Raw genomic sequence first — 17,773 nt, forward strand, 5'->3', positions numbered from 1 at the left:
TCAAAATGCTGGTTATTTGCGAAGAACATGATGCTATGGTCAGTGTTACTTCTAGCCATCACTGCTGTATGCATTAAGTACTCCTGATAACTGTCCAACTCATGAAACTTGGTGGAGCTTTTCATATCAGAGGCAGTTGCTGTGCCAGCTCTGTTATTACAATATCAGGTGGCCATCCCCATAATACTTCATAGCGAAATCTCACCGTAACTATAACATGTAACCTCTATTAGAGTATTAACTTAGACCCTTGTATGACCATCCTGTCAAGTGTACTCCCCTTTTTAATGGTAAGGGAAATGGCATGTGTGCATTGAGGGGAGCCTAGATCCTTAAGTACTGTGAAAGAGTCAGGCCAGATGGCTACAGTGAAGTGATAGAAGGCAGATATATTAGCCTCAGATTAAGCAGATCCCTTTTTCCCTGGGTAAGGTAACAGGGCTGGTTCCAGAACAATCAAGAACTTACTGGAACTAATTAAGGCAGGAAAGCCAATTAGGACACCTGAAACCAATTAAGCTGCTAGAATCCATTAAGACAGGAAGGCTAATCAGGACACCTGGTTTAAAAAGGACCTCATTGCAGTCAGTGAGGGGCGTGCGAGGAGCTGGGAGCAAGAGGTGTGCAAGAAGCTGAGAGTGAGTAGGCGTGCTGCTGGAGGACTGAGAAGTACAAGCATTATCAAACGTCAGGAGGAAGGTCTGGTGGTGAGGACAAAGAAGATGCTGGGAGGAGGCCATGGGGGAAGTAGCCCAGGGAGTTGTAGCTGTCATACGGCTGTTACAGGAGATACTAAAGACAGCTGCAATCCACAGGGCCCTGGGCTGGAACCCGGAGTAGAGGGTGGGCCTGAGTTCCCCCCATCCTCCCAACTCCCTGTTTGATATAAGAGGCATTGATCTGGACTGTGGGTCCCACCAGAGGGGAACGTCTCTGACCTGTCCTCTGACCCTTTAGGTGGGCCAGCAGAGATTGCAGGGGAGTGTTCTCCTCCTTTTCTCCATGCCGACCAGTGAAGAGGTTAGCCTAATGAACGGCAGGTTTGTGCCACTAACAAAAGGACCCAAACTTAGGACTGCTTAAACCCTCTGAGGCAAACAAATCTGCCAGAAAGCGCAGAACCCACCAAGGCAGTACATTTAGCTATCCTCAATCTTCCATACTTTTTCAAGTGTGGTGGTGCTAGGGGTGGTCGGAACACCCTTGTGGGTTAAAGAAAAATGAGTTTGATGACATTATCTCAATGCGATGTCTGCATTTAAAAGAAAAATATACATTTTTTTTCCCTATTACTGGAACGCCTAAAGTTGAAATCTGCTAGTAGGGTCATAGTATACAAGGTCAGTGTTTCTGTTTCCTGTCATTAATATGTTGTATCAAAATACTCACACACATAGCTCTTCTGGATTCTGTTGCATGTTAGACATAACAGATCGTGCTTCTGGGAACTGTAACACGACCCCTGAGAGATGAACTGTTTACAAATTATAAACACACAGACGCTTAGTTCAAAAACAGAAGAGCAGATTAACTCCCTTCCACCTAAACGATTAGTCTTGAAAATGACAAGTCTTAATTGCTACCTCCTCCTTTCCCCACAAATGCCGACACAGAAGACTGTGAAAGATAAGAATGCTTCGTCCCTTTGGCACAATCTGCTCAGTGGATGAATGCCTTCTCGGATTCTTGCCATCCTGGATGCAGATTTCAGACTGCATCATGTCAACTCTGGGGTCTGTCAGGCTATAGCTGTCTGGAGTGGGATTGTTTTAAAATTACATCACTGAGGCATCTTTCACCCCCCCCCCCAATACAAAGGTATAGAAAAAGTTACATACGATTGATAAGGATTTTGTAATACTCTTTTGGAAGTGGCATGGAATCTTTCATGATTTCAGGTTGTCAGGATCTTAGTTTTTCTTTTTTCCTCCAAAAGAGACAAAACAAAGTTGCTGACAATACCGGGTTTGGAAATTGGTTCAGCAGAAACTTGGAGGAAGGATAATCAAGTGATTAGAGCACTAGCCTAGGGTCTGTTCCTTGCTCTGCCACAGACTTCCTGCATGACAAGTCATTTAGCTTCTGTCTCCCCATTTCCCACCGATAAAATGGGGATAATAGCACTGCCTTATCTCGCAGGTGTGTGGTGAGGTTAAATACATTAAAAATTGGCAGGTGCTCAGATACAGCAGGGGTCATATAAGTTACCATAGATAAATAAGGAAAACTGCTCACTACTGAATTGACTCCACTTCCTGCATCATCACCTGTTACTTTGGGGGTCGTCCATCCAAATAGTGAGTAGCATAGCCCTGCTTACCTCATGAGATGCAATGGGATCAGACCAAATGAGCCTATGGCTGCAAGCAGAGTTATTTGCCAGCTTCCAAGAAATATGAAGTGTCTTATGCTTGGGAAAAAAATCTCCAAAGGAAAAAAGGCATTTTTTATGATATTAGAAAATTTCTGTTATACTTGTTGGTACCAAAAATATACCAAGTTTTACAAGCATAGTTCAGAAAGGCTCCAGCCAAAGAAATAAAAGTCAGATTCATCCAGTAGCAAACAGCTGACATTTTCCATTTGTGTTAGATTTAGCATGTGGAAACTTCCGTACGGATCTTATTTGTACGGGTGGATTATGATGAAAATTGCATTAATTTTCTCCACAGAAAAGGTCAGTAATTGAAACATGAACCAAGAGTCTATTGTGTAAGACGATATATCCCTATACTTAGGAAAGGTCACTCAAGACAATATCATCTCATTGTTTTCATTCCTTAAGGTAAAAACAATTGCATTAGGGTTTTTTTCACCTCTTCAATTTAACAAACACACATAATATTTCCACATCTCCCATTAATATCACTGAAGACTAAAGATTATAAAGGCTTGAAAGTACAATAGGCTACAAAGACTGTTCTTGTGCTAACAATGCTGTTTTAATTCTAGCTGTCTGATAGACAAGGATGTTTCAACAGACCATGTAATGAAAGAGCATGCTAGCTTCTTTAGTAGCATGAATACTCCCTCCTAGATCATTGGTGTCTCTTGATTTCGGCCTTTTATGGCTCTTCTGTCACTACTTCTCAGTGAAGTTATTTATAGGAACACTGGTACCCTATGAATATAGACATAGGAGTAATATTTTCTAGGAACAAGATAGAAACTTAAGGGCCAGCTTCTCCAGTCTGGATGAGCTATGCTCGGGGGAGGACTTTAGAGGAAGAGTATAAAGGAGCTCTAAAGAAATGCTGTCCCAGTTTTGTAACCATTTGGGGACTAATCTGGTTTCAGGTAATACTTAGGTCAGCCTTATAGCTGCTCTAAGGGTATGTCTGCACTATGAAACTAGGTTGATTTAGTAGAAGTCGTTTTTTAGAAATTGATTTGATACAGTTGATTGTGTGTGTCCCCACAAAGTGCATTAAGTCAGCAGTCTGCATCCACAGTACCGAGGCTAGCGTCGACTTTCGGAGCATTGCACTGTGATAGCTATGCCACAGTTCCCGTAGTCTCCGCCGCCCATTGGAATTCTGGGTTGAGCTCCTAGTGCCGGATGGGGCAAAATCATTGTCTTGGATGGTTCTGGGTACATGTCATCAGGCCTCCCTCTCTCTGTGAAAGCAACGGCAAAAAATCATTTCTCGTCTTTTTCCTGGGTTACTTGTGCAGACGACATACCACGGTAAGCATGGAGCCCGCTTAGCTCACTGTCACCGTATGTCTCCTGGGTGTCACTGGCAGACACGGTACTGCAGTGCTACACAGCAGCATCCCCTTGCCTTGCCTTGCCTTGCCTTCCAGATCGTACAATACGACTGCTAGCCATCGTCGTTGTCCCATGGGTGCTCCTGGCCAACCTCGGCTAGGTTGGTTGGGGGTGCCTGGGCAGACATGGGTGCTCCTGGCTGGCCTTGGTGAGGTCAGTCGAGGGCGCCTGGACAAAAATGGGAATGACTCCAGGTCATTCTCTTCTTTAAGTTTCGTCTAATGGAGATTCAGTCCTGCCTGGAATATCATGCCAGCTGGAGGCTTCTGCCTCAGACTGCTCTCACAGTCGGCAGCACCGCACGGTCGCGCCTACCCCTTGCTTCCATGGCTCATGAAGCCTGAACAGTAGTAAGGAGCAGTTCAACTATAGGCTGAGCAAGTGCATAATGGTGGTAGAATGTGCCTTTGGATGTTTAAAAGCTCGCTGAGGCAGTTTACTGACACGGTTAGACTTCAGCGAAACCAATATTCCCATCATTATTACTGCTTGCTGTGTGTTCCACAATATCTGTGAGAGTAAGGGGGAGACGTTTATGGCGGGGTGGGAGGTTGAGAAAAATTGTCTGGCCGCTGATTATGTGCAGCCAGACACCAGGGCAGTTAGAAGAGCACAGCAGGGCATGCTGCACATCAGAGAAACTTTGAAAACCAGTTTCATGACTGGCCGGGCTACGATGTGAAAGTTCTGTTTGTTTCTCCTTGATGAAAACCCGCCCTCTTCGTTCACTATACTTCCCTGTAAGCCAACCGCCCTCCCCTCCCCCCCTCGATCTCCGCTTGCAGATGCAATAAAGCCATTGGTGTTTCACATTCATGCATTCTTTATTAATTCATTAAATGGGGGGATAACTGTCAAGGTAGCCCGGGAGGGGTGGGGGAGGAAGGAATCACAGGGTTGGGGTAGTTGTAGGGAGCACCCCCTAGAATGGCTTGCAGCTCATCATAGAAGAGGCATGTCTGTGGCTCTGACCCGGAGCGGCCGTTTGCCTCTCTGGTTCTTTGGTAGGCTTCATGTGGCACTGCTGCAGGTCCCTGTTATAACTTCTGTCTTTCATGCTCTTGGAGATTTTTTCAAATATTACGGCATTTCATCTTTTGCAATGGAGTTCGGATAGGACCAATTCATCTCCCCATAGAGCGATCAGATGCAGTACCTCCCATTCAGTCCATACTGGAGCTCTTTTGTGATTCACCTGTGCTGATGAGCTCTGCATGGTCATCTGTGCTGATCAGCTCGCTACGCTGGCCAAACAGGAAATGAAATTCAAAAGTTTGCGGGGCTTTTCCTGTCTACCTGGCCAAGTGCATCTGAGTTGAGAATGCTGTCCAGAGTGGTTACAGTGAAGCACTCTGAGATAGCTCCCAGAGGCCAATACCATCAAATTGTGTCCACATGGCCCCAGATTTGACCCTGCAGGGTCGATTTCAGCTCTAATCCCCTTGTCAGGGAGTATAGAAATCAATTTTAAGAGCCCTTAAAGTCGACAAAAATGGCTTGATCGTGTGGACGGGTGCAGGGTTAAATCGATCGAAGGCTGCTAAATTTGACCTAAACTCGTAGTGTGGACCAGGGCTAAGTTACACCTGGCTACCTATGGACTCAAATGGCCATTTTGACAAATTGGAAGTGCAGGGATGTCTCTGGCCATGCTGCCTTCCTCCTGGGAACCTCTCTTACACCATAAAGTGGGGAGGTGGGTTCTTATTGTTTATACTATTATTATTATTATTTATATTGTGTAACAATTAGAAGTCCCAGTCCCATTGTGCTAGGCACTGTACAAACGCACAATTCAGAGACAGTCTAGGCCCCAAAGCACTTATGGTCTCAGTGGAAAAAATAAGAAATTACAGGTGTATACAACAAACAGATGACGGGTGGGGACCACAAGGTCACAACAAGACAGTGCTGATCAGCATGATGAGCAGTGGTTACAGCACACCAGCTTTGAGAATATGCCCCTTTCAGGCCAATGGTGCTCTCATTTGTGTCACTCTGAAATAATGCCATTAACTCAAATGGGGTTGTTATGAATTTCACATCATTGTAACTAAGAGCATAATTTGAACCTTGTATGTCACTCCAGGATGTATACTTTCCTCTGTTGGTCATTGACTAGTTCAGATACATTCAAATTTCCAGGCATATTTTCAGCATGGTGTTCAAAAATAGAAATCCTGAAATGTACAACCGCCTATCATCTTTGGATTGTATGAAGTAGATGTACAAATCTAGGCATGCATTATGTACGTTTATCCCTCCTGTTAAGTACCGAGAATCCTCCAGCAACAGATAATAGATGTAATAAAGGGCAAGAGAGTGTCTCAGCGACACAGGTTGCTGGGATCATTTCAGTCTGTTCAAAGGGCAGCCATAACGGAGAAGCACAAATCAGAGTCCAGTTCAAGGTTGCTGTGCTGATTTTCAAAGCACTGCATGAAATTCATCCTATCTACTAGAGAGACTCTCTCTCTCCATGACCACCACTTCCTACAACAACCTCATTACACTGGAACAATGAAACTGTCAGCCACCAAGAGGGGGGAGACTTATAATCAGAGGAAACAAAACCACCACAGGAACTGAACCAAGGCTATGGAACTTACTGCTAGAATGACCAAGAATCCCATGTTCAGAGTAAAATGCAAAACCTACCTCTTTGCCTAAGCATTCTTCTAATTAAATGACATGAACTTACTCTAGGGACATGCTTATAAACTACACTGATGATGTCAATATATCAACCTACATAGATTCACAATCAACCCGTGTTAATACAAACAACTTCCTTAAATATTAGGGCAGCTGTTGCAACTGAGAATACCTTTAGCTGACAGAATATGAAGATTCATTCTGTCCCCTATACAGTCAATAACAGTTGGGGACAATTCTCTGAAGTTTATAATCCATGAAATCCTTTTGATTTCAAAAGATACACATCTGTGAAGAGACTGGTCTTTGGGAAACTTTCTTTGGGAAAGATGGGTTTGAAACCTCATACTACTGCCTAATGCATGACAGTGACAAGGAAAATCAAGCATTGGTAAGGTCTGCATTTCTTTAAATAACCACAACATGTTTTTAAAACCCAAAAGAACAACAGAGCAAGAAGTCACGCATGTGTGAGTGTTTTGGATTTTTTTAAAGTCAATCCTGTTTGTTCTTAATACACTGGAGAAATTGTAGCTAGTACATTGGACAAATCCCATTAAAGCATTCCCATGTTATGCTTTCAAGGACAATGTCAGGTTGGCTTATCTTCTGCATAAAAGCTGATCATGATAGTTAGACCTGCCGAAGGGCTAGTCAAACTTTCACAACAGATTTTTTTTTTTTCCTCAAAATGTCCAGGTTTTTCATTAATGATTTTTTTTTGTGCCTGTCAAACCCCTTTATTACTCTTTTGTGATTTGCCTCTATTAATTTTTTTTCCTTTGTATCCACTTCTCCTTCTCTCCCCTACATCCCCCAAACACCCTTGGGTTAATATATGAGTTTCCTATGGCACGCCAAAACTCTGTTGATGAATACCAGTTGTATGAAACTTACATGCAACATTTCTTTTTTGTGTGAGTGTTTTATGTAACTAAACCGAAATCCAAGTGGTATAAAGCCATTGAGGAATTGTTTGTGATTTCAGGCTTGAAGTCTCAGTTATGTGCATATAATACGTTACCATGTGAGTCAGAAGTGCACTTAGAGAACAGCATTAGAAACTGTCCTTGGATTTGTAATGTAACGCACACACTATATTGGATGTTTCCATGGAAGAAGTTTAAAGGACAGATAATAAGGTGAATGATTTTAACCGTGAGGGTGATAAAACATTGGAGCAAACTTTCAAGGAAAGTGGTACATTCTCCATCTCTGCATGTCTTAAGTTAAGCATGGATGCCTTTCTGGAAGACGGGCTTAGTCAAACACAAGCTACTGGACTCCATACAGGAATAACTGGATGAAATTTTATGGCCTGTGTTGTACAGGAGGTCAGACTAGATGATCTAACAGTCTCTCTTCTGTACTTAAAATCTATTCATCTACAATTCCTAATGATTTCAACAGGGGAGTCTGGGTCTAGTAAACATATCTGACCAGTCATGGATTTCTGTTTGTTGAGAGATTTCACCCCTTCCCCCCAATATCCTTCATATTTCACATAATTTCAAAATGAAATCATTGTCATCAGTTTTGAAGCTGAAGTGAAATTTCTTTTGTTACTGGCCCTAACTTTCTGGGAAATTATTGAAATTCAGTGAGATGAAGTTTAGAGATTGTACATAACTCTTCAAGTGAATTTGCATGGGCCAGTTATTCACTGCCATAACTCTAATGAAGAGTAAAAGGTGGAAACACCTTTCCTTACATGGGCAAAGGCTTTGTATCTTGCTTTCTAAGTTCAGGCTGATGTGCGTTAGTTGGACACAAAAGACTTAATTTCTGAATTTGCTGAACTTTTTTTTTCCTGACATGGTTAATCTTTTGTAAGACCCCTTTGTGTTTTTGTTCATGCAATTAATATAGAAATGAAGGTTTTTCTTAAATCAGGATATGCATGGAAGATTTAAAGTAACATACTGATTATATAATTAATTCACAGTTGTAAATTTATTTTGATGGTGTTAATTCTTTCCCAGAGGCTGAAGACTAGTTTGCTTCCACCTACAGTGCTGTAATCATCTGAGAAATAGGAAAGAAAAAGGCCTTGAAGAAATGAGGATTTCACTATTCATTTGAAAAAAAAAAAAGATTTGCTGGAAACAGGCAGGATATTTTATTTTACATTTAAACTTAAACAAAGACCTTCTGAGCTAAGGTTTTAAACCACGGGTGTCCAACCTTTTTTCTTTTTTACTGGGCCAATTACACATTGACTTGAGACACCTCAGGCCACAAGAAGTCATGGTACAATAATATCAAAAGGAGTGTAATGTTGTGGAATCTTCGGCCTTGTGTACTTTGGAAAGAGTACGGAAGTTAAATCCTCCTTTGAATTCATTCTGCATCGAACTCAAATGTAGCACATTTATTGATCCTCAAACAAAGCTTTTTACATGATGATTGCCTGTATTTGTTTCTATATAAATTAGTCATTGCTCTTTGTTGACTATCTTCATGCCTTTGGAAAGTTCTCTCTTGCATCATTTCTTGGGCCCAATATACTGTGGGTTGCAAACTTCAGTAGGCGCTGAGGCTGCTCAGAACCTCACAAGAGGTCTAAAGAATGGTGGAAGATCAGACCTTTTTGTGCATAATTTTATCTCTTTTTGTGTCAGTTAATGAGTTATGCTGTGTGAGTCTAGAGTTAGGGTCCTGGTACTAATCCCCACTCCCCCTCTCCCTCTCCAAGTACGTAACACAGAATGAGGCATAGAAAAAAATCCTGGAATTTTCAAATGATTCTTGCAAAAACATTACATTGTGTAAATACATCACAAGAACAGTCCATATTACTTGCTAATCAGAATCTGATTTCAGTGACAGCACTTGTTAATTATTTCTGTAGACTACGTACACGCACATACACTTTTCTGTCCTATGTGTGTTTTATATAACAATTGGAAATGCCACTATCTAGCAATGACTTTGTACGTGTGCATGTGTGTGGTAGGTAAGGAAACACATATGATTGCTATTATATCCTTCAGAGTGGATTGCTGTTTTGTTTTTCCAAGACAACTTGGTAGCTGCAGCAGAAGTAATGTTGTATCTGTTAAACTGTGTTATCACCGCATTTCGTAGCTCAATCAGAGATGTGTAAATAAAGTCAGCATGATGCAGATAGCGCTGCCAGATTATCTTCTTACAACTCTGGGCAGCAAGAGTAGGCTTGCCCTGGAAGATCACTTTTGGAAATTTCTTGCCTTCCCTCCAACTACAAATTGGACAGAACTAGATAGTTACCGGGTTGTCTCTCCATGCATTTTTGCTCTGCGTTCCATTTGTATGTAAGGTGCATAACAGCAGCATACAAATAAGTTTAAAATAACCATGACATTATTTAGTTCTGATCCTAACAAGGTTATAACTGGACCTGTGTGAAAATGACTAGTTTTTTTTCTGTTTTGTCCTTAAACGGTTATTTTGTTCTGGGTCATTTCACATTCAAGAGATTTCACTTTTTATTTTCAAAAATTCTGTGAAAGTACTCTTTTTCATACTCAAATGTGATATTTAAAATTCCACTTCTTTTCATTGCACAGTGACTTATATGTAAAAGGAATATCCGAATATTTAAATTTTGATCACATCATGAATTTTTGTTCAAAATTTACTTTGAGACAAAAAGGACTATATGTTATTTAAAATATATATTTGGGGGTTAAGCGGGAGGAAGACGTGGCTGTTGTCTCAGGGCTTGTTGACTTGGCATCACACCACCCTAGCAGAAGCTGAAGATAGGGTGTCTGCCTCAGGTACACACAAACTCCTCTCCAAGTGACCTAGTGCTGAAAGGGAAGTAGTTATGAACCTTCCACCATTCCAGCTGATGGCTGTAGACCTACCAATCCTCTCTAAGTGGGGGTTAGGACATGGCAGAGGGCGGCAGGGTGATGTGCAGAGGCAGAAATACAGGGGAGTTCCATATGCGACTATGTGTGCAGCCCTAGATTACTCTCATCTGGCCCTAGTAAGTGGGGAAATAGGTGAGCATGCAAGGGGCTATAGCACCACTCCAACAGGATCCCCACGGTCTGGGCTTTAATTGATTAAAACACATTCCACCAAATTGGACAATCAAAATGCAATGTAAAAATCTCTATATCCAGGGGTTTGAATTTTGTACAGAATGAATGTTTTGCACACTTCTAGCTAGAATGTTTGCAGCCATACCAACTTGCATGCAAAGAAATGTAATGTTAACACTGATAATTGTATCCTGATTTCCATAGCTGATTTTAAACCATGCTGATTTTAATGCATTCTTTGCTTTTTTTTATTGCTGCACATTGGTTTCCTGTAATCCCGTGGCCTAAAATAAACAGTAAGAAATGTGATGTTAGCTTCTGTAAAAGGAATTTATTATTTTTTCCTTTAATCTTTTCACCAAAAGAAAAGGAAGGTTTCTGCAGCAGAATACTTATTAAAAGCAAAAATCAAAACCCTGAAAAATTCTCAGTGAAAATGGCAAAGTTCATAGATTTGCAGAGGTTGAAATCTGTAGGGTTTGAGATGGAATTGTAATGTTTAGTGATTTGAGTCAGAGAAATACTCTGCTTTTGGATTTGCATGGAAATACTTGTGAAGCAAAGACAGTGGTTATATGAGAGTACACCTCTAACCCGATATAATGCTGTCCTCAGGAGCCAAAAAATCTTACCGCATTATAGGTGAAACCAGGTTATATCGAACTTGCTTTGATCCACGGAGTGCACAGCCGCCCCCCCGGAGAACTGCTTTACCGTGTTGTATCCGAATTTGTGTTAAATCAGGTCACGTTACATTGGGCTAGAGGTGTATATAGAGGGCATGTATAACAAGCGTTGCTGAAAACAGATTGGGCAAGAAAACTCAACTATGTCTTGAACAGGTGTGTAGAGATGATATGGTGGGAAATAGAGCATATCAGAGTGTTTGATTGGACCAGCAATACCATGATCAGAAAGAAATTTGGACATTACATGATAAAAGGGGAAAGAATATCAGAGAGGAAAATCAAATATCTAGGACCACTCTTACCTTGTTCTAAAGTTCAGCAGAAATGATTAGGTTAACATGTGACACGCTCAAAGATGGACCTGATATTGTCTGATATTGTTTTGTAGCAAGACTGGGTTATTAACACTTACTGAGTGAGAATGGTGGAAGCATATTGGGTGCTGGGAAAGACCAATCCAAGAGATTGGAAATAATTTAACTTTACATTTGATCACCTGACACTTACGTGTGTATAGAGTAATGTAATGGCTGTCGATAAGGCTATGAAGCTTATGAATCCTGTCTTGAGCAGGGAATTAGATGAAAAACTGTTTCATGCAAGGAATGTGGGAACTCATTTGTGTGGTAGATTGTGTTTGCATCAGAAAACCATCGCCCAAGTTAGTAGAATTTGTGTATTACTTAGCAGTAATTGCTTCTGAGTGGGCGTGATCCTGAAAGATTCTGAGCACCTGCAGATCCTCAGCACCTCTCCTAATCAGTCTCTCAAAGCAAAGTCTAGAGCAGGTCAACATCAAGCAAGAATTGTAGGTCTGGGATGAGATGCATTTACCTGTCAGGCCTCTGTGGGGTAGATGATCTAGATAATCACTGTTAAAAACTGGGGTATTGGAAAAGGATCTGTGCTCACCTGAAGGGGTGGGGTGCAGGAGTAGAGGAGGGAGATACACAAAGTAATGTAGTATATTAGAAATATAGTATATATACTTTAAACTACTATGTGTACTCTCTCCTCCTTTCAAACTAGTGTGTGTATTCTCTCCTGCTCCCAGCTGAATATACACACGTGTGGATATGAAAATCTATTCTGTACCCATTTTGTCTATGAACACCTTAGGAAATGCAAAATAAATTAAAGATTTGGTTTACTTTTCAGGAATCTGAGAAAAAGGGATTATTTAAAAGAATCCACATGGTCCAGGATATTGTTATAACGGTTCAAAACATCTTAGAAGAAATAGCATCGTTTGGAGAGAGAGTTAAAAAGTAAGTGAATGTTTTGTTGCTAGGCCCTGAAATGTGTAGGACAGTGCAAAGCTATAAGTAAGGGAATAAATTCCTCCCTCAGAGAGTGCCTGGGAATTGTAGAATAAGAGCATCGCCAAACCTGGCCATTTATTTTCCCCAGCAGTGGTCCACAGAAGACAGCTCAAAGTAGAGAGGGCAAAAGTAATCAGCAGCCCTGCCTGTTCCCAACTCTTACCGGTGTGCTGCCCTCAACCCCCTTTCTTATCTACCTCTGTGGATGAGGGTAGGGAATGGGGGACTCTGACCTGTGGGTCAAGGGATTCTGCTGTTTGGAGGCAGGTGGTCACAGAGGTGCAGTTGAGGATATTTCTCTGGCTCATCCTCTGTCTTTGAACTAGGTGGGGATTAATGCTTGAAGTTTCCTTCCCATAATTCCCCCCCCAAGGCTGGACATATGGGTTATCTGTTGCTTGTCACCCCATTCTGTGCCTTGAAGTGCTTGTCTATGTATCAGTTTAGGCGGCTTGCTGCCATGAGGGAACCTGAGAAGGTCCTTTATCATTTGTCACAACAGAAGGCACATGACTTATGCCTCACACCAGGAAGCATGGAGATGGGAGCCTGGGGTGTGCGTGTGTCTCTTAATAACCTCCCCAACCCCCCACCACACACACACATTTGTATTTTGTAATTACACCCATAGTGGAGTGTAACTGACCCTCACGTTTTTTCTCCTTTTAACACAAAGTGATTGTCTGTGACAGAGCTACACTTAAATAAGGAGTTGGGTCGAGGCTAAAAATATATCAAATCCATGTGTTGTGGTTCCACGCCATCCATCCCAGCTGTGGTGGAAATGGCCAAGAGATATATTCCACTCTATGAACAGAGTACTGTTCTGTCCAGCTGCATGGCAGGAAGGCTCAGAGTGCTTAAACACTATTAATGCTGGTATTTATTTTGGTAACAGTGATCTTAAAGAACCCGTTGGTATTAATGTGGGTGCCTTTGTAATTTCCAAGGAATTCCATTGTAATTCAAAAATGATGTACCATTAAAAAATTGCTACCAAAGTTTTTTTTTGATTTTTTTTTGTTTTTTTTTAAGTGACAGACTGGTTTGTGCCAGAGCTCTATCACTCCCAATTATGTAGTCCAAGGGATTTTTAAGAGCTTAACTGTATTGAGCTGTTTTTTGTTTTTAAATTAAGCTATGCAGTTGTGTAATAATTGTGGCAGCTCTTATACCCTATCTTTTCTTAATATTTTAATACATAAAAATTATTTCCCCCGTCCTACAAATTTTGTATGCGAGATGAAGATCATCTTATTGTATAGCCTGATGTTGTTCTGAGTGTTCCACTTTGACTTCGCTTCACCTTAATCATGATGTGAGGATGCCAGCAGGTGATCCATGTTATGCAGGAACACTCTGATCTGCAAATCCACTCATGCATTAACAAATGCCTTGTACTCCAGTTTGCCCAGTGCTTAGCTGCTGCTGCTGCCAGAAAGTAGATGGAGATCAGAGAGGCAGAGTGCAAGAGCAACAGGATAACTCTGAAGAGGCAATAAATAGCAACGTTCAGTTATTTTACCTCTAGCTCTGCCAGACAGGGCTAGGTCAGTAGTAACTGGGCTATATGGTGGCCTGAGTGAAATGAACTGTGCTTCTCAGACTTGTTCCTAATGGATTATTGTCCACCTCACTTGAGAGTATCATGACTGAAGATGTTGTTACCATTCTCACAAGATATCAAAGACTAAATGAGTATGGTGATTGAATCTCTCCTTTACCTTTGCTTGTGATTCTCTGGAACAAGTCTGAGGCACATTGGTGATGTGAAAAGGCTTGGACTGCTGCTGACTTGTGACAGTTCCCTAAATAAAAATAGTAATAGACATGAAACAAGATATGTAGAATCTAGAGACTATTCCCTTTGTAGCATCCAGATGCAGAAATCTACGTATCTTTCGTCCGAAGGCTCTGTGCTTTACAGTTTATTTATATGCACTGAATATTGTAGAAGGAGTCATTGAGTTCTTAATGGGCTGTAAGTTATAGACAGCATTTAAGATCAGTAACACTGAAGAGGTTTTCTTGCTATTATTTACAGCACATTCAACTGGACAGTGCCTTTCCTGTCAGTTCTGGCCTGCTTGGTACTGACAGCAGCGACAGTTATTTTGTATTTCATACCATTGAGGTACATTGTTTTAATCTGGGGTAAGTGCTTCATAATATTGCATTTGCATGGGAAGAATCCAATATTAATTTATAAGTGGTAATAATAAATCTTTAAGCTTGCTGTTACAGGCATCAAATATCTGGGGTAAGCCCTCTGAGAGTAATAAACACTCCATAAACCTTGGTGGAAATGAACATTTGTACTGGAGATCAGACTTTCTGCTGGTAGACTAAGGATTTTTCTGAGCTTTTTCTTAAAATTTTCTCATGGTTACTATAAGGGGAGCCTTAGTGTAGACAAAACGCTGCTGGCATCTTTACTGTTGGGTTGTCTAGACTCTCACTGAGCAGAATAAGATGACAGTGGTTAAAAGACTAATACTCGAGCTCCCATTGGTGGATCTACACAGCTGGTTGGGAAATTAAGGAAAAGCAAGAGGCGCATCCAGAGGCTTTGGAATTTATGAACTGACTAGAAGTGTCTGAAAGGTTTAAACACTAAGGTCCAATCCTGCAAGATGCTGAACTCTGTGGGGGTTCAGGGTGCTAGAGGCATTTCACACCTTTCTGGATTGGGAGATAGATGGGGAGGAATTGGTCAGGGTGGTATGAAGGTATATGACTAAATTTCACTAGGGTGAAAATAGAAAAGGGAAAAAAATAGGTTTCAAACTTATGTAACAGTGCCAAGACTGTGGTATAATCTCTCATGATAAGTGACAGAAGCCCAGTTGCTGGAGACATTTCAGTCTTGGCTAGACAAAGTACTAACGCATGTTTGTACTGTAGAGAGCAACCTTGCAATAGCAGAGTTGAGAGGGTGGACTGTATAACCCAATGAGTATTTTTCTGGCTCTGGTTTCTAAAATGATGTGGGTGAAATACTGTTTATTTCTATTACTTGATTGACTTGGTTCTTTCTCGCCAATTAAAGTAACAAAACATGCCCCCGTAAGTTGCATTCCAAAGGAGGGTGAGAGATAAATGTATGTCAAAGGTAGTGGGGGAGAGGTGGCAAGGAAATGTACAGGCAAATGGTTGACATGCCTGTGGACACTGAGTTGTTACCCAGTTGTATGAAAATAGTTTTGGTAAGTGACTGATAGAACTTCCTTAGTTTTCAAATCAATGTTTGATTTAAGATCATTTCCTTCCAAATTCTGCTAAGGAAACAAGCCTGTGAACAGGTGGCTTAGTAGCTGGTTGGTCGGTAGGAGGTGATAATGAGAACACACAACAGTAGGTTCACATTTAGGAGTGGGTGACCAGATTGGAGGAAATTAGGAACCGGCCAGCACTTTTGTACACATTTTGTACACATTTTGATCCACACCTGAAATTGTTGGTAGGTTCATAAAATTTGGGACCCAGCCCTTATGAGTGGCTTCCTGCCCTGGCTGAAATCCAGCTGAGTATCTCAGAAAGTTGGGCAGTCTCTGCTTCCCATCAGTTATGAGTTCCAAGGTCAGGCAAAAGTGGTGTGTGTGCGGGGGGGTGTAGGTGTAGATATTAGGGGCTGCTTTAAGTCTGAGGAATGGAGCACCCAGGCCAGTGCCTCACAGTATATATGTAAGACCTACGAAATCACTTGTCCTTTTCACACAGCATATCATCAGCTGTCAGGAGCGGCATGTGAGTTGGAAAGAGAGGGTTTAGTTTTGAGGGAGGAATGGGAAGGAAGGGCGGGTCAATAAAGAGGTAAAGGAGAAGGATCTTACTAGGTTGGGAGAAAGAAGTATCCAAACCTTTTAAAGCCATTGAATATCCAAATATCAGCTGGATCTTCTGAACAAATCTTGTAGCTGTTTGCATCCTTTCAGAGAGGTTGGACCAAATCCAGTAAAGTCAGGGACATTTCTGAAGGTTTTTATGTAATCACAATGCAGTGTTTAAAATGTGATCATGTTTTGCTGCTCCCATGAAGGATGTCTGCCTTTCCTGGTGTATTTGAGCTGTTGTTCAGGGTTTTGTGTAGTTTCTTGTTCTCACTGCCCATTATGGAGAATCCAGGCGTATACACTTTACAGACCTGATTTTCAACAGGGCTGCAACTTCTATGTGCATTTTGGAACCAGGGAATAGAATTTTTGTATGCAAAACCCCATTGTGTGCAGATTTATGCCTGCACTAATGGAGCTCAGAGTCTGAAAATTAGGCCCTTAATGTATGTCTGTAATAAGAGAAAGTTCAATTTTTTTTCCCCCTCAGAATGTTTTTGTCACCCTTCATCAGTTTCCTTGGTTATTTACAATGCTAAATCTTGGTAGGGGGTGAAAGAACAAAAACCGAGGGCAGGGTAGCCTCATTGAACAACTTTGCAATGTCAAATCATCATGTTACTGTATGTGTCTGGACAGTGGTCAGTCCTGATTAGTTTTACAGTGATGAAGCATCCGCTAATGTCACTCTAACATTAGAGTATGGAGCTAAGGAGAACAAGTAGATGATACTATCAACAGCTGGAGGTGGGAGAAACCATAAAATAAATGATTGAATTCAACAAAAGAGCGAACAAAAAGAAAAGAGAGAGGAGATGCCTGTGAACTAAAAGTTCAGGAACAATATGTTTCTGTCTCAGTGTGGAAGACATCCAGAGTACACCAAAGCTATACATCCAGTCAACATCATCTAGACTGACAGGGCCTTCAAATATGATACATGTTAAACAACTACCCTGTGGCAAGGCCTCAAAAGACGTTACGGTATTTTCTGTTTTTAAAAATCAGGTACACAGAAAATTGTGTTGGCATTTAGCTACAAGAATATAGCTTAAAAGCTGCATTCATATGTGAAGCAGGTACATCTGAGAGAGAGACAAAGGGAGAGGGAGAGTGGAAGTCACTGGATTTGAAACCACATGCAGAAAAACTGCTGTGAAATTTTTGCTTGGGTTGTGATTAGAGTAGGTGCTTCTGACCTCTTTCTTTGCTTATAGGATACCAATATCCTAATTTTCAAGATGCATTATTATTTGGTCTCCTTTTCCTAATAATACTTAACTCTCCTATGGCACATTTCAGCCTCCCATCTAAAAAGCTACTATACACATTAAAGCAACATTAAAATTCTCGTTTCCAAATGGGGAAACTGAGGCAAAAAGAAGCTGCCTAAATTGACAGTGGCAGAGCTGGGAATAGAGCCTAGGTCTCCTGACTCCCGATGCCGGACCTTGTTCATGTCGTTGCT

The 17,773-nt window shown here is 41.3% G+C and overlaps 1 protein-coding gene across 1 annotated transcript in view; it reads left to right on the forward strand.

Annotated features, from left to right (window-relative positions):
* The window catches only part of MCTP2 (multiple C2 and transmembrane domain containing 2), a 167,666-nt gene that overhangs the window by 144,325 nt on the left and 5,568 nt on the right, over window positions 1-17,773 (forward strand). The window contains 2 exon segments of the mRNA XM_075069094.1: window positions 12,309-12,418; window positions 14,517-14,626. Of these exon segments, the coding sequence (XP_074925195.1) occupies window positions 12,309-12,418; window positions 14,517-14,626 (220 nt within the window).

Source organism: Chelonoidis abingdonii, chromosome 9 (assembly GCF_003597395.2).
Source record: "Chelonoidis abingdonii isolate Lonesome George chromosome 9, CheloAbing_2.0, whole genome shotgun sequence".
Classification (NCBI taxonomy): domain Eukaryota; kingdom Metazoa; phylum Chordata; order Testudines; family Testudinidae; genus Chelonoidis; species Chelonoidis abingdonii.